General features: G+C 46.7%; 1 protein-coding gene across 1 annotated transcript in view; it reads right to left on the reverse strand.

Annotated features, from left to right (window-relative positions):
- Positions 1–16,011, reverse strand: part of LOC142588509 (eukaryotic initiation factor 4A-III) — a 61,350-nt gene that overhangs the window by 40,093 nt on the left and 5,246 nt on the right. Inside the window, exons 3-5 of the mRNA XM_075700321.1 lie at positions 10,323–10,585; positions 8,740–8,820; positions 5,484–5,625 (exon numbers count right to left, since the gene is read on the reverse strand). Coding sequence (XP_075556436.1) covers positions 5,484–5,625; positions 8,740–8,820; positions 10,323–10,585 — 486 coding nt within the window. The remainder of the gene's footprint in view (positions 1–5,483; positions 5,626–8,739; positions 8,821–10,322; positions 10,586–16,011) is intronic.

The raw sequence follows: 16,011 nt of genomic DNA on the forward strand, positions 1-16,011 counted from the left end.
ATGTTTATCGCCGCACTTCCGCCTCCGGCGGAGTTTCCGGAGCGGCGCCATTTCGTTTGTTTACGCCGGCCACGTTTTGGCTAGCGTGGTGTTTGGTTGTGCTGTGCAAGCATGCTCTGCGACGCTAGGCCTAGGTGCTTCGACGCTCGTCAGCGAGCTCCACTGTTCGCAACTTGAGGATTTCGCTTGCCTTGGATGGCCCCCACTCCGTCTTCGTCGTCCTCGCCGCTGGCATCGAAGCGCGGGAAGCAGTACCGTCGGTTAACGATGGAGAAGAAAACTGCCGTTATTAAGCAAGTCGTCAGCGGCCGATCCCAGGCTGGCGTGAGCAAGGAGTTCGGCGCCCATGGACGACGTGATCAACGACCTCCGCTCTGCTGGAGTTTCCATACCTACGGAAATAACTTTCGAACAGTTTGTCGACGCTGACAACGAGCTCGACTTCTGCGCAGAACTGACTGACGAGGAAATAGTCCGTCAGGTTGTGAGGGATTCAGAAGACTCCGATGTTGAAAATGAGGAGCCAATGCCTGCGCCGACTACAAGCGCAGAGTTGACGCGTGCACTGTTGACTCTTTCATCGGTGTACAGTGCTGACATGACCCTTGCTCAGATCGAGGCGAATATGGTCGCACGCAACCGGAACGCCGTCCAAACAACAATCAACAAGTTCTTTAAGCCACTGCAGCAACAACACCGGCTGCCCGACGATGCAATGTACATAATAAACCGGCAGTCGGCTGCATACACAGTTTTTGAACGCCTCTTTCTATAGCCACTTCACTGATGCTTTGGCAGGGTTTCGGAAGCCTGGTACTTCGCCCTTTACCTCAAGATCCGATAAAAAAAGAAAAAGTGCGTTTTTTTGCATGCATTCATTTTTTCGGACTGCCTGAATTTTCGGACGTTTTTACGTTCCCTAGAGGGTCCGAAAAATCGGTCGTTGACTGTAGTTCAAGCGTTCACTTCAAGCAAGACAGCTGCGGTGTCCATCGCAAGGAATGTGAAAAACAAACAAAAAGAAGCCTAGTGCTTCGAAGGAGACATGGAGCTTCCTTTTAGAGTGCAGCTTTTAGGCACCCGTTCCTGCATTCAGCGTCAGCATCAGTCGACGTCGGTCCTTGGCCTAACCGAGCGAACGAGCCCAGTGAAGGATGAAAGAGTGAACACGAAGTGCAGTGGGGGATGAAAGACGGCGAGAGCAAAGAGACCACGAGGCAAAAAATGGAGGAAGAGGGTATGGATGAGGGTGTGAAGAAAAGCGTAGTGCCAAGCAAGATGAGCTCTGAGATGACGACCGCTTTGAGATGCAGCCAGAGCAGTACACCGTCATCTGTTCACCGACTGCATGTGGCGAGCAAATCCACCGATACCATATATGGAAACAAAGTGCTGCATGAGCAGAGGTCTCTCTGCAGAGGCTGCTGTGAATCATGCCACTGCGTTACCCGCGTGCTGCCTCTCGTGATCTCCTGACTAGCGAGGCAGTCGCGCCACACATCGCTCAGTTTGCAATGTGTCGTACGAGACATTGTCCGCACCAGCCAATATATCGCGAAATGAAAACATGTAAAGTCGTCAACCGTTTATTCTGACCTCACGGGGACTGCGGAAATGTGCGAATAAACAGGTGTCCGAAAAAGCAGATAAAGAAAAAAAAATAATTATTTCCAGGCACTTATTTGGGCTCGTCAGCAGGCTTGAAGAAATCGTGAATGCGCCATTGCACGCTGCTCCGTTTACGCGCAATCAGATAAGCCTGAATCTCGGAGAGGCTCGTATGGTCACTATGGGCAGCTGAAAGCACAGTCACTGCTTGTACATGCTCCACATGCGACGGCAGCGTCGCACAAAGTGCATCATCTTGCGACTCGAAGTCATCGTCCGGCGGCGCAGCAGAAACCTGACAAATGATCTCGCCGTCGTCGAGTTCTGCGCATGCATATCAGTAGAGCAGTATCGGCACCTGTGAAACTGTCAAATGAGACGGTGTCCGGAATCGCAAAGCAGCCACTGCGCAGGTCTCGGCAGAACATTTTCGGCATCAGTAGGGAGCTCATCAGAAGGTGACAAATCCTAGGCCTCCCAGCACCCGCTTGCCAGCATTCTCCAGCGCAGTCTGCGCGTGCACTGTCGGCGCCATTAGACACTTGACGTGATGTTTCCGTATGCCACGTTGCATCACCGCGACCTCGACACAGCAATCAAAGCAAACATCACCACGCTCTCATGCCGACTCCAGTCGCACAAATGAAAAACGCGGCCTACTCGCAGCGTCAAGCACGAAGAAAGAAACAAATCAGCTGCTGGATTGTCTTGACGTGGCTTACTAAGCTGAGACGAGAACTGCTGTAGCTACGAACCAGGCAGAAACGATGAGCGGGGATTTGCAGTAGCGCCACTTCGTGGGGCAGCAAGGAGGCTCCGTTCAAAACAAAAATGGTGCTCAGCAAGTCGAACCATGCACCGGTCAGAGTCGGTGCATGGTTATCGAATAATCTAGCATGTCTGAATTTTTGGAGTCCGAAAAATCAGTCGGCGACTGTATAGAGCTGCGCTCAAATTTTGCATTGGGAGTACCGTGACCGTTGGTGTATTTTCGTTGGTGGCTTTCTTGGCGTCAGCGCCCCTTTTGCGTGCCCCACTCTTACTATACGGTGCTTCGGTGGTACTTGGTTGAAGAATACATGGAAAATGACATTAGCAGCAGGCCGAGAGTCAACAGCGGCATTTTCGTACCGTATTTACACGATTGTGTGTCAACCACTTATTTAAAATTTGAAAATCTGAAGTGGGGGGTCGACTTACAATCGAAACTAAAACATGGCACCGCCAAAAAAGCGAGACCAACAGGAGCTACAACGTAGTTACAATTTTATGTTTGCTCTATGGCCCCACTCGTAGCTTTTTGCTATCCCGCGTGTTTGTTCGCTTTTCGGAAGAGTTTTTCAACATTTTTGAGAGTTTTACAGTGCACACAACACTCATGAGAGGGTGTCGATAGAAGCACCGCTGTTCCATTCGCGGCGGCACCCTCAGAACGGCGGCGCTTGCGGGGAGCATCGGTACTTTATGGAATAGCAGACACCGCTCGCAGGTTTCTCTCTGCCTGTTGCGTTTAGCTTTCTTGACGAAAGGCATTGGTTTGAAGCGTTGCACTTGACTGCCGGCTACATGCTACTTCTATGCTTCCTGAGTCGTCATGAGTGCTCCAGGCCCACTAATCATTCAGCACTCGTTCACAGCAGCGTTCAAGAGGTCTGCCATCCTTTACGCCGAAGAAACAAATCGCTGCGCAGCGGGCCACAAGTTCCATGTTTCTGAACGGGTGGTGCGAGAGTGACGACTGCAGCGAAGCGAAATTTTCACCAGTGACGGCAAGTGAGGAATTTCCGACGTGCCGAAGTCTGGATGCTTTCTGGAGCTGTAGGCTAAGCTTGCGGCATACGTCGCTGAAATATGCGATCGGTCCCTGCTACTGAAGTGCGACATGGTCATGAAACAAGCCCGGATCTTTGCCTTTTAAGGACCTGCTCCGCCGTGAGTACGAGTGGATGGCGGCAGAAGATCGCGAAATTACGCCAACCGGACCTGTCAAAAGAGCCTCCTTGACGGCTGCGTGTGGTTGGGTGGATTCTGCGTGGGCTGCTGTTCCACAAGATGTCGTGGTGCGGTCATTTGCCAAATGTGAAATTTCGCGGGGCGACGACGCGCTGTGGGACTGAAGCAACGATGACGATGGCAGCACTAGTGAAGATGAGTAGTCCAGTGACTGTGTCAGCTACTAATAAATTTTCGTTATCGAAGACGCCCTCGGGTATGCCCTCCTTTTCTTTTTTTTTTTTCCTGTCGCACGATATGGGGAAGTCGACTTACAATCGTGTAAATACGGTAGATAGCTCATGCGATGAGAACCGAGGGGTTGATGGGCGGAATGGTTAAATTTGGGGCTTCAAGACTAACTAACAATTTGCCACGGTCCCCGGACGTTCATTATAGAGCAAAACCTCATTATTTCATATTTCACAGGACTGAAAAAAATGTCTGAATTAACAGAATGTCGAATTATCGAGGGTATCAAGAAAACAAATGTTTACTACATCAGCATGCTTTTATTTACTGAATGAATGAGCCAATCCTGTTTTTATTTTGTACAAAAGCAATGCAGAAGCTGCAGTTCTCGTCATCTCGTGCCTGATTAGGCCTCACAACTGCCTACACTTCGCGGCCACAGTGCATGTTATTATAGCCAGGCATTTGACTACCGCACGTACATTCCAATTACTTTTTTGCCAGTGAGCTGGTCGCTGTCCGGTGCTCTTCAACCCGGTGTAGCCGGTGCTCTTCAACCTTGAAAGCTTGTCAAAACAAAATTACTGTTTGCCGCAACCACTGCGGACGAAACTGTGGCAACTGTCGACGCAATCGTGGACGATGACCTTGCGGTTCAGAAGGCGTGTGCCCGATGCACGCACCGAGTCAAAATGAAACTATCGTTTGCTGCAACTGCGGACGAAACTGCAGTCGCTATCGATGCGATCATGAATGGCGACTATGCAGGTATGAAGGCACACGGCCGATGCGTGTACAGAGTAAAAACAAAACTGCTGTTTTTTGCAAACGCTGCGGATGAAACCGTGGCCACTATTGACGCAATCGTGGATGGTGACTACACAGTCATGGAGGCACGTGGCCAATGTGGCACTATGCGCAGTGGCAAATGCAAGAATAAAGGCTTTAGCAGCACCAATAGACACGAAGGGTTCTGTCAGTCACGTACGATTTCCACTGATGACTATGGCGATACTGACTCCACCACTTCGTTTTGGTGGATGCTAACAACATTTTCGCTCTCTTGCATCATACATTTGCAGCACTCCGGTGCTCGCCAAGCTCCAAGAATCACCCAAATTAACTGATATGTGGTCCCATAAATCCAAATTAACTAGAGTTTCTTTGCATTAAGTTAATGCACACGCCTGCTGGGACCAAAGGACAAATTTAAATTATCTTATTTTCCGAATCAACGAGAGATGAATTAACAAGGTTTTACTGTATCAAATTTCACTGTATAACTTGATGACCGGCTGCTCGCTACTATTGTCACACAATATGAGGTAAACCTTGCATGACATATCCTGCGCATCCCTCCTTTCAGCTGCACATACCAGAGCAAAAGAAAACATGTTAGCCGAGAACAGCGTAACACTGCAAAGAAAAAATAAACCTAACAATGATAACTGGGTACTACTTTACACGGAAGGAGTTCTTCCCCTCATCCCAACTGAAACGGCAGGCTGTTTGTGGAGTGTCATACGCACAGTAACGGCCAGATAATTAATGGTGGGGAAACACTCAGGGATTGGAAAAGGCAGATTTGTAGCCCTTGTGCCTATTCCATCTGTGCAGTGATTGCCCATGATATGATAATCAACGACTGGCTTGGCCCAAAGGTCATAGAGGGCGAACTGAAGATGACCCACCGTTTGACAAGAATGCGCACAGGATCCGTCATGAACTTGCTGGTCATCTCCAGGATTTCGTGGGGAAGGGTGGCCGAGATGAGCACCACCTGAGTGCATGGTGGCAGGTACCGGTACACATCGTAGATTTGCTCCTTGAAGCCTGCGGCCACACACAATTAATAGAACAGAGCCAGTTACAGTCCAATACCTCTGCAATGAAATGACCTGTATAATGAAATAATCTACGAGTCCTGGTTAAATTCTTATCTTTCAAATTTGCTATGAATGCCTGAACAGCTAAGACCACTACAACAAATTTACCTGTACAATGAAGAAATTTAGCCATCTCCAACTGTTGATTTGCTGCTTTAGAAGAAATGCACACACCAGGTGCTTCACAGCCACCGTTGAGCTGCTGTGCACACAAAGACGCTTGTCAACACCACAACAAAGACCTGTGTGCCCACAGTAGCTGTTATGGTAGCCAACCCACCACTTCAATGTTCTGCTTGGAAGTGATGATCGATGACACTGTCCAAGTCAACAAGGCCGTGGAGGTGAGGTTGACAAAGGCAGCAGAGGTGAAACAGCCATTTGACATACTGAAAAAGGTAAATGTCTAGTTTGATGTGGTAAAAAGAATTCTTGGTGCAGTGTTTAACATACATTTCTATATCAGATATGGCTTCAATTCTGACTGAAATAGTCAATACATATAGTGGAGCCGGCTTTATCAGCACCAATGAACCACAGACTAAAAATTACTGACTTTGTTTCATTATTTTAATTAGAATGGCTTTCCATGTGCGTATATCACGCTAAACATTGCTTCCACGATTTAGACTTGCAACAGGCATTAAATGTTTAGTGCACTTCAAATGAGCAAAAGAAAACAGTTCACAGAACCTAGAGCCCTACCTAGAACATGCGTGACTTAACTGAAATTTCGTAGGTTTCTACTATTGCGTACAATCTCCAGCATAGCTGTGCCATGCAACATTCAAAAGGTGATTAAATGAAAACCGGGGAGCCTGCTCTTACAATTGTGCAGGGCTGCAAAAAGAAAGTCCCGACTCTTACACAAATTATACATATGTAGGCAGTTGAACACAAGTGTTACAAGATACTCTGAAACACTTATACTAAGCAATGTGCAAACGGACATTATCCGAGGCTTCTTTTTGACCCAACATACTCCTTGAGAGTTTACTTCATTCTTTCTGTGCAAGTGTTTATTAGGTCCACACTGCAAACATGAATACAAACTCATTGCATGAGCTCCGTGCCATGCAGCTATGAGGAATTTCAAACTGCAGCACAAACAACAAGACCATACAGTGCAGTGCATTGGAACATCAACCAGAGATAAATACAACAAAAGCCCGAAAACAGCAAATGGAGAACCGACAGTATCGGCTATATCCGTTGCTATACACACTCCACCGACTGCCAGAGTGATGATGACATCCTATAGGTTTTGGTTTCAGTTTTTACTACCAAGGCAGCATCAACGAAAGGACACTTTCATTCTTGTGCTTTATTTGGTGCAGACTCAGAGCAATTTTTCACTGAATGCTCTTTTTAGTGGTGCAACAGCCATTTGACATTTTGGTGCAGGCAAATATCTGGCATGGCGCAACAATGATAACTTTTGTGCAGTCCTGACTTACGTTTATTGAGACTTAAGCCTAACATTAACTGAACTAGCAAATATAATGGAGCCAGCTTCATGCGCATCAATGCGACATTCAGGCTAAAAACGACCAAACTAGGGTAATTAATTTTTCACATACCTGCCAAGTTCAGTGAAACCAAGTCCTTCCCTCTAAAATAACGCTTCCCTCCCCCCCCCCCCCCCCCGCCGACCATTCTATCTTCAAGTACTGACAGGGAACCTCCATTACAATTTTATTTACAGATTTACAAATGATCACATGAACATCAAGGTCTCACTTTTTCAAGCATTTTATTGTCAATGATTTTGCCTTCAAATATTCTTTAACATTTAATTAAATTCCCGGATTTTACATTCCACAACTGCCATATGATTATGAGGCATGCCGCAGTGGGGAATTCCGGAATAATTTCGACCACCAGGGCTTCTTTAAGGGGGGGGGGGGGGGGGCACGAGCTGTAGAGATAATGTCACTTATTTCTCGACCAGATTATATGACACTGCACCGACTTGTTGAGTTTCTTGAGCTGATTTTAAATATGTAATTATATTTTAAATAGGTCAATTATTTCCTGAGATAATTAGTAATACATTCTATTGTTTGCTGAAACAATAAAATATAATTTTTAACATAACATTGTTATTAACACATGGATGGATACTAGAATGCATAAGGAATACAGGGCTGCAGGCAGATTTAAAATTGAAAAACTACTTCTTAATTTACAGTACAATGAAGTTCACTGTTTATGCATAATGAAAAACGAGAAATTTTTAAACTAAAAAAAATTTTTTTTCGAGCTGTGAATGAAAAATATGCTCTCAGTGCTGCTTTATCTGCACATTTAGCTTCATGCTGCAAAAAAAATTATAGCCCTAGCTGTCCTAGGTCCACGGATATCAAAGCAGCAAACAAAGAAAGTGGCCAAAATCTGTGTTTTGAGAAAATGAGAAAAAATGGTTGATACTTTATTTAGCTCTATACAGTTAAAAATATCATGGTATGTACACTCCTAATGGGCTAATATGCACCAGGCATGTAGTCAGATTGACTGTTTGCGCCCGTGTGCCTTTTCTTCAAGGTGCGCTTTTGGTTTTGGCAGGTTGATCTTTTGATCTCCGTCGACGCGCTGTGAACTTCACTTTGACGATACATCACCGCAGTTCGTACACATGAACTGAAGCTTGACGGCAAGACCATTTCCCGCTCACATCTCATGATTTGCGCATTTCCCTTACAAATCTTCCACTGTAAATGTAATATCAATGCGTTCGAAGTCAATTTAACGTGCGCAGATTAATCGTGCATGTTGGAATCCATGTGAAGCAAAACTTTAGTGAAGCTGGTAATAAATCCCATACAAAGTGCAATGTGTACAATTGTGGTTATTTTCACCGTATGCAAAGTGTAAAGTCCTGCAATGTTTATGTTTGTGCCCTGTACAAGTAACTCATTTTCTCTCACGACGCTGAGACTCTACTATACTGAATTTTCTCTTGCAAAATTCAATGTGGATGCAACTCGCAAATATTACAAATCAGCCCTCATTGTGCACGTGTCTATGGTATCATCAACAGTACAAATGTTGCCACACCAACCCTTGTTCAGCATCTCATCAGCTTCGTCAAGGACCAGCATCTTGATGGCGCGAGTGCGCAGGTTCCGCCTTTTGATCATGTCTGCATGGAGAAAAAAGGGAGGGAGAAATGCACACTGAACCAATGTGGGGATCACGCTACGAGAGGGATCTTGCACTGCACATGCTTTGAGACGACCAACAACTCCGTGCGTTGGCGTGTGTCGTCAGCCAACAAGAGAGCTGTGTTCCTCCGCCACTCATTTGGAGGGTGCTACGGCAGCGCAACACCACCTTACATTAACCGATGCTTAAATTAACCCCCCCAGGCACTGTGTGCACATGTAAAGATAGTGCATCAAAGTGAAAAGTAGAGAGGAATCTCGTTAAACCGTACCTGACAGGGATGTAAAGAAAGTATGTGTTACCCGAAAGTAAAATACAGTTAAACCTCGACAAACCGTATCCGATTAAACAGTAGTTTAGTTTTAAAGGAGTAAAGTCCAATACCCGACTCAGCGGCCCTTGAACATAATGTATTTTGTATCCATAGAAACCGTACGAGCTTATTGCGTACGTATCAGTTAGCATGTAGTGTTTCCACTGTTTGTCGCGCAAATGCGGCGGTGCGTCGTCTCCATCGGGCGCCCCGGCAGAACAACAAGCCTCAGATGAGAACAACGGCCTCCAAGTGCCCAGTGCATTTGCGCGTGAAGTCACATCAACATCAACATCATTTCGTCGCTGTGCCAGAGAGCATTGTGGCATCGTGCAAACAAGGACTCGCATCATGCCGAAGCTCGGATAAAAAAAGACGCTGGGTGCTCAGCATAGAAGAAAAATTAGACATAATTCGTGCTATCAAATGCGACAGGGATCTACCGTTGACTATACAGTGAGGGGCATTTGGAATGCGAAGAAGTTACTCGGCAGCATTACAGCGACCATGAAGAGATGTCGGCTACGAGGTTAGACTATTCGCCATCGTTGCCTCTATTGTTGCTTAAGTGTCGACTAGTGACAGTGATGAGGATGACACGGGAAGCAACAGCATGGGTGATTCAGGCCCGACAGTAGCAGAAGCTGCGCATTACGTCAGCCTCATGAATGCAATCGTCGCGACGAGAACAGCACCCTTCAATGAAAAAGGCACCCTGCGATTTCTGCAACGCTATTGCCCGCATGCACGGAGAACATGCAACGCCAACGAGGAATCTGCCATGCGAGTGCTTGCCGAGAAAAGAGGGCTGGCTGAAAAGCTGGCTCGCACCTTCAGTAAGTTTGAGGCCGCGATCATCACTGTCAGGCCGCCGCAGCATCAAACAAAAATAACACTTTTGTAGCGTGAAGTGAATAAATACTTCACATTTTTTCCCCCTTTCATTGCACTCTCTCAGAGTTCCGTTTTTGACAGGTCAATGGGCGATCTCATGCTATTTTCATGATCTCAAGCAGTAGTACTACCGTTTAGTACGTTCTTTTTCCCGAGCTCCGGCCAACTACGGTTTAATGAGGTTTCACTGCAGTATAGAGCCATTCCGAGATCCCCTTCCGGTTTTGATACATCTGGGTATCCTTTATGATCGCATTAAGTAGGCCACTAACCGAAGACACGTCCAGGAGTGCCGGACACAATGTGCTGGCCATAGTCCAGCTTGCGGATGTCTTCGCCCAGGTTGGTGCCACCAATGCAGGCATGGCACTGGACGTTCATGTAGTCACCCAATGCCAGAATGACCTTCTGAATCTGCACAGCCAGCTCGCGTGTGGGTGACAGGATCAGTGCCTGTGTCTCTCGCACCTGCGTGTCGATGGTCTGCAGCACCCCGATCGAGAAGGTGGCCGTCTTGCCCGTACCTGATTGGGCCCTGCGAGGAAGAGTTGCAGGTGATGTTGTTTCAATCGTGTACAGTGCTCAGTAATTACAAACACGATAATCAGCTCGCATGGTGGCTACCAGTGGGTGCTGGGGCACTGAGCTGATGCATTGTGGTATGCTATAAAAGCACGGGCCTTGTTGCTGCATACGGTCCCCTAGCAATCACCCAGCACTCACCCGTGGTGCAAAAAGCACCAGCAGCCACTGCAGGCCAAATGTCACGTTTTGTATCTATGAGCACTGTAGTTACTTACATGCTTGAGCAAGAACATTCTACTTAATCTAAAACATTTCAATTTAAATAAAAAGAGGCAATTCTCTCCAAAATGTTTAACTAATTAAATGCCGACGTGTTACGTGAAAACTACTATCCGATTATGAGGCACACTGTAGTGGGGAACTCGGGATTAACTTTGACCACCTGACGTTCTTTAACGTGCACCTTAATCTAAACATGGCCGCCAGGATTAAACCCCCGACCTCAAACTCAGCAGTGCAATGTCTGAAATGTCACAGTTTGACGCCCAAAGGTGCGCAGGTATATAAATATGAAATATGTGTTCTGAAATAAAATAGTTGCGAGTGCAGCGAGTGCCGTGTATTCTTGTGTGCCTTCGCTGTGTCCATGTCAGTGCGCTGCTTCACCAGCAAGATATGATGATCAATCACCAACTAGCCCAACTTTACACATTATTGATTAAATCCTTGCTTTGCGTTCTGCAGTGGCAAGAGCCTGGTTTTGTCTGGTGTGGCCGCGCAGAAAATAGCATAGCCTGAATGCAAATTTGAGTGACGATTGCAGTTGCCATTGGATATTTGTGACCAAGAAGTTTCATGAAAGCAGGCAGGTCATTTGTTGGCATGCTGCACTATAATCTCTGTAAGCGGGCGAACAGCATGTAAGAAATGGATTGAGAATGTCACATGCACGGCGTTCGCCTGTTTATCGATGCAGACGTAGCAATAAGACCGAAATCAAGTGCTAAAATGCAAAACGAAACTGATGAGCTACACGCTAAGCAGACTGTACAACCTTGTTCCTACAGCACGGCTTTCCTTCCCGACTGCCCCCATGAAGTGAGTGCCACTTCTAATCCTAGTTAGCTGGTCCGCATATACACAAATGCATAACACTTTCGTAAAACATTCATAATGCATTCTTTAGCACAAAACGGTTTTCATTTTTCTCGTGGCCAAGTTACAGTTATGCCACCAAACACCCCGACACTTTAAGGATACCGAGGCTGAAGTGGATTGCTTAGGCCTGGATTGCAGAGCTAAGCACTAGCCAATGCACATCTATGGGCTGTGTGGTTGCAACTGAACAAGCACATCCAGCTAAATTTGGCAACTTCATTCGAAATTAGTGTTTTGCCACAGGTTGGCGCAGCTCAATGGTTTGGTGCAATATGGCGCAATTGGTGCAGCACTTCCATCCCTCAGGTTGCAGTGGGCACATAGGTAATATAGACAAATATGACAAATTCTCGAAAAGTAATAATTCATCCTGGGTGTTTTGCATCCATCCATCCATCCTTGGTGTTACTATGGGCCTATACTTTAAAAGGTTTGACATGCTGTAACTTTGTTTCAAATCAGCCTAGCGCATTCATTCTTGTACCACTACGTGCTCCGATTACTCAAGATCATATTTATATGTTGATATATATCATGCCATATATAGTTTAGTAAATAGCCCATCTCCAGGCAAGCGTTAGCATTTTGAAGCTTGACCTGTAGCCCAGTACTATGTCTGCCAAGGAGCAACGCTGGTGGGGAGTGAATGTGCACTTGCATGTGGCCCTTCTGAGGCACGGCATAAGTATGGCCTGGAGTAAAGTTTCACATGGTTCAAGCAAGTCATGCATTGAAAACTAATTTAAATCAGTAAGGCCCAATGGCTACAAGGCCGATAAACAGTGCGAACAAAGTTTCATTCTTATATGGATAGGCACAGCCAAATGTGAGCAGACACTGTCAGCTTCTTCCAGAAGTGCATAATGTAGAGTAAAAGCTTAATTCAAATTCCGTGGGGATGCTACGAAAATTCATATACAAAATTTGAACTAATGAAAGCTAGAGAAAGAATCGTTCGGTTAAGGAGTGCATATATAGTCTGATGAAGCATGAGCACACACGCACTCGCAAGGACATCTATAGTTCGATGCACTGGCGCAGCCAACGTAACCGAACGCGGCCAATGCGGTCTGAAGTGGCCAACGTCGAGATGGCTCTTCCTCTATCCATGCATTCGTCACGCTGACCCCCTAATGCATGGCACGGAGAAAAAATTGTGCCCACGCCAATTCGCCAAGAGTTGCAGACTGCAGTTCAAAGCGGCGGACGGGTTGGGAATTGTTCTGCGCATGCTATTATGGCATTTCAGCTAGCGTAGCGCAAGCGACGTCCGCCGAAAACGATTGACTATAAACGCACCTTTGTGCCACCGACGCTCGCCGCAGGAAGAACTGCATTCTAAAATGTACTCACGAAAAGCACCACAACCTGCTGCGACAATGGTCTCTGTTGTACTCTCGTAGCTGCACCAGCTGCATGCTGCTGAGTTCCACTATACGGATAGGCGGCATCCAAACACATCTCAGTGATGCTTTCCTTTGAGTAAGAACCGCGAATCTCAAAGGCTATGCTTTCTGGCACGGCGGGTGTCGATAAATGTCACGGCAGCCATGTTTTAGACATTACCTGGTGCCATTTCTTGGCAGAAAACCTTGTAGAGAAAGAGAAAACCTCCAAAACGTAATATTTAAAGAAAAAAATGCAATGCCACACCCGCATTTCAAATATTGAAGGTGTTGAGAGAGGAAGAAAACCGACCTGCAACAGAGACGTTGACCCTGCCTGGCCAGGCGCAAACGCGTCTCTCTCCAGTCAGGCCTACACAAAGGGCCGCAGATGGAAAAAGCAAAGCTGTGCGGCTCACGCGGCGACACCAGAGTCGCCAAGGAGCTCCCGCGCACTAGCACTCTCCCCATCCACGATGGTACAGCGTTCGAATTATCGGTGGTGGTGCGGCTTTCAGTGTGAATTAGCAGGATGCATTACATATTGCTGCCAAAAAACATGTACTCGCCAAGAATAAAAGAAAAATAAAGAACAGACGTTTCCGGCCCCGCACGGGGCCCTTGATCACCATGAAGGTATAAGCATGGGCGCGCGGCTATTTATGGGTGAGGCGATGCAGCATGCGGGTGTATATTTCTGGAAGATTACCCCGCATCCTGTTTATCGTGCGTCCAGTTGATTGAATGTAAAATTATTTTAAAAGCAAATGGGCAGATAAGTGTTTCTCTTTTGTGGTGATGGCTGCCGAGTCCCAGTCAATGATGTGTCCGGTTAGTTTGTGATGTTCCACTAGGGCGTTCGCGGTTGTGTGGCCCTTGGCGGCATCATTTATGTGTTGTTTCAAGCGCCGTTTATAATTTCCGCCTCTCGCCGATGTACGACACGTCACACTACTTGCATGGCACCTTGTATATCACTCCCGGGTAGTCCGTGTTTTTCAAAAGGTCTTTTGCATGAACCTGCTGTTGGCCAAGTTTTCGGGAAGGCACGTGGGTGATTTGTGCACTGTAGCCCTTAAAAATTTGTGCAAGGGCTTCGCTTGTTACCACTGTGTAGGGTACTGCCATGCGCTTCACTGTTTCTTTCACAGCGAGGCTTCGCCGATTGACGCTCCTGCGTTCTGAGCAGTTGTAGAGGGTAACCATTGTTTAACAGCTCCCTTTTCACAACCTGTAGCTCTTGGCTACGTTTCGTGGGGCTGGCGCAGACGCAGAATGCCCGGGAAAAGCGTGCTGCTGTGACGGATCGCTTTTGCCCAATTGGGTGTGCCAAGTCGAAGCTCAGGTACTTTCCCGTGTGCATTGGCTTTCTGTACACATTAGTCCTCAAGCCGCTTGAAGTCCTCTCTAAAAGGACATCCAGGAAGGGAATTTGCCAACTGTTTTCCTCTTCAGCCGAGAACTGTATCCTCAGCTTGAAGGAATATAGGTGCTCGAGGAAATGTGTTGCGTATCGGCAAGCGATAATGCAGAAGCAGTCGTCCACTTATCTTAGAAAGAGCTTTGGTTGCATCCCACATGAAGATAAGGCGGCCCTTTCCAGATCCTCCAGAGCAATGTTGGCATAAACGACGGACACAGAGGTTCCCATCGCTGTGCCGAATACTTACTTGTAATACTCCTTGTTAAAGACGAAGTACGTATTCGGGCAAAGACGAGTCAGCCTCGAGAAGTTTCCTGCAGCACTCGACCGCATAGTCAGTAGGCACGCATGCAAACATTGACTTTACGTGAAAGGAGATCATGACTTCGTCATCGTCAATGCAGGCGCTTCTTATTTGCTCAATGAAATGAGCGGAGTCTTTGACGAAAGTGGGCGTGAGTCCTGCAAGAGGCCTAAGAATACGGTGCAGGTAGCCGGACAGTTCATACAGTGGCAAGCGTGTGTAGTCCACAATTGGTCGTACCGGAACGTCGGGCTTATGAATTTCCGGCAGTCTGCAGTGAGCAGGAGCTGGTCCATTGTGGCAGAGCAACCTGTAGTACCAATTCTTTCTTTCAGGGGGGACAAACTTGAAAACTTCAGTGAGCAGCTTCTGGAGCTCTGATTCCGCTTTCTCCGTTGGATCCCTAGCCAGTTTGGCATAGGTCGACGTGTCCTGTTGTTGACATAGTCCACATGGTCCAAAACCACAGTGGCATTTCCCTTGTCTGCGGGGAGGATGACTATGTCCTTGTTTTCTTTTAACGGTTTCAATGCGCTTCTTTCTGCTGCCGGCAGCGTCGTAGGATTTGTCCTCGCAACTTTCAAGACGATCCCAATTGCACGCTAGCAAGCTTCTTCCAGTAGAATCATTAGAATCATTTTACATTCAATCAACTCAATGCACAATAAACAGGCAGCGTGGTAGTCCTCCCGAGATATACACCCGCATGCTGCGCCACCTCACTCATAAATAGCCGCGCGCCCATGCTTATATCTTCATTGTGATCATGGGACTCGCACGGGGCCCGAAATGTCTGTTCCTTATTTTTCTTTTACTCTTGGCGAGTGCACATTTTTCAGCACCAATATGTTTCCTCGCCAGACGAGTTTTCGTCGAACACTTGACAATGAGTTACATATTTCCTGAAATATATTGTTGAAAGGACCGCGGCAGCTACTTCAAATTATCCAAAATTTCGAATTAACGAGCTTTTACTGTATATCAAAATTCCAAACGCATATTTTCGTTTATTTCAGCCTGTTTATTAAACTGTGTCAATTAATATACACATCAACTGTAGGAAGAAGCACACTGATTCAAACGGCCCTCTTAAATGGTGCCCTCCATGGGAATCTGCTAAATGAAAAAATGTAAAAGCTGCCGGCAGCTTCAAAACGGGTGAAAGC

The sequence above is a fragment of the Dermacentor variabilis genome, chromosome 7, assembly GCF_050947875.1.
Source record: "Dermacentor variabilis isolate Ectoservices chromosome 7, ASM5094787v1, whole genome shotgun sequence".
Classification (NCBI taxonomy): domain Eukaryota; kingdom Metazoa; phylum Arthropoda; class Arachnida; order Ixodida; family Ixodidae; genus Dermacentor; species Dermacentor variabilis.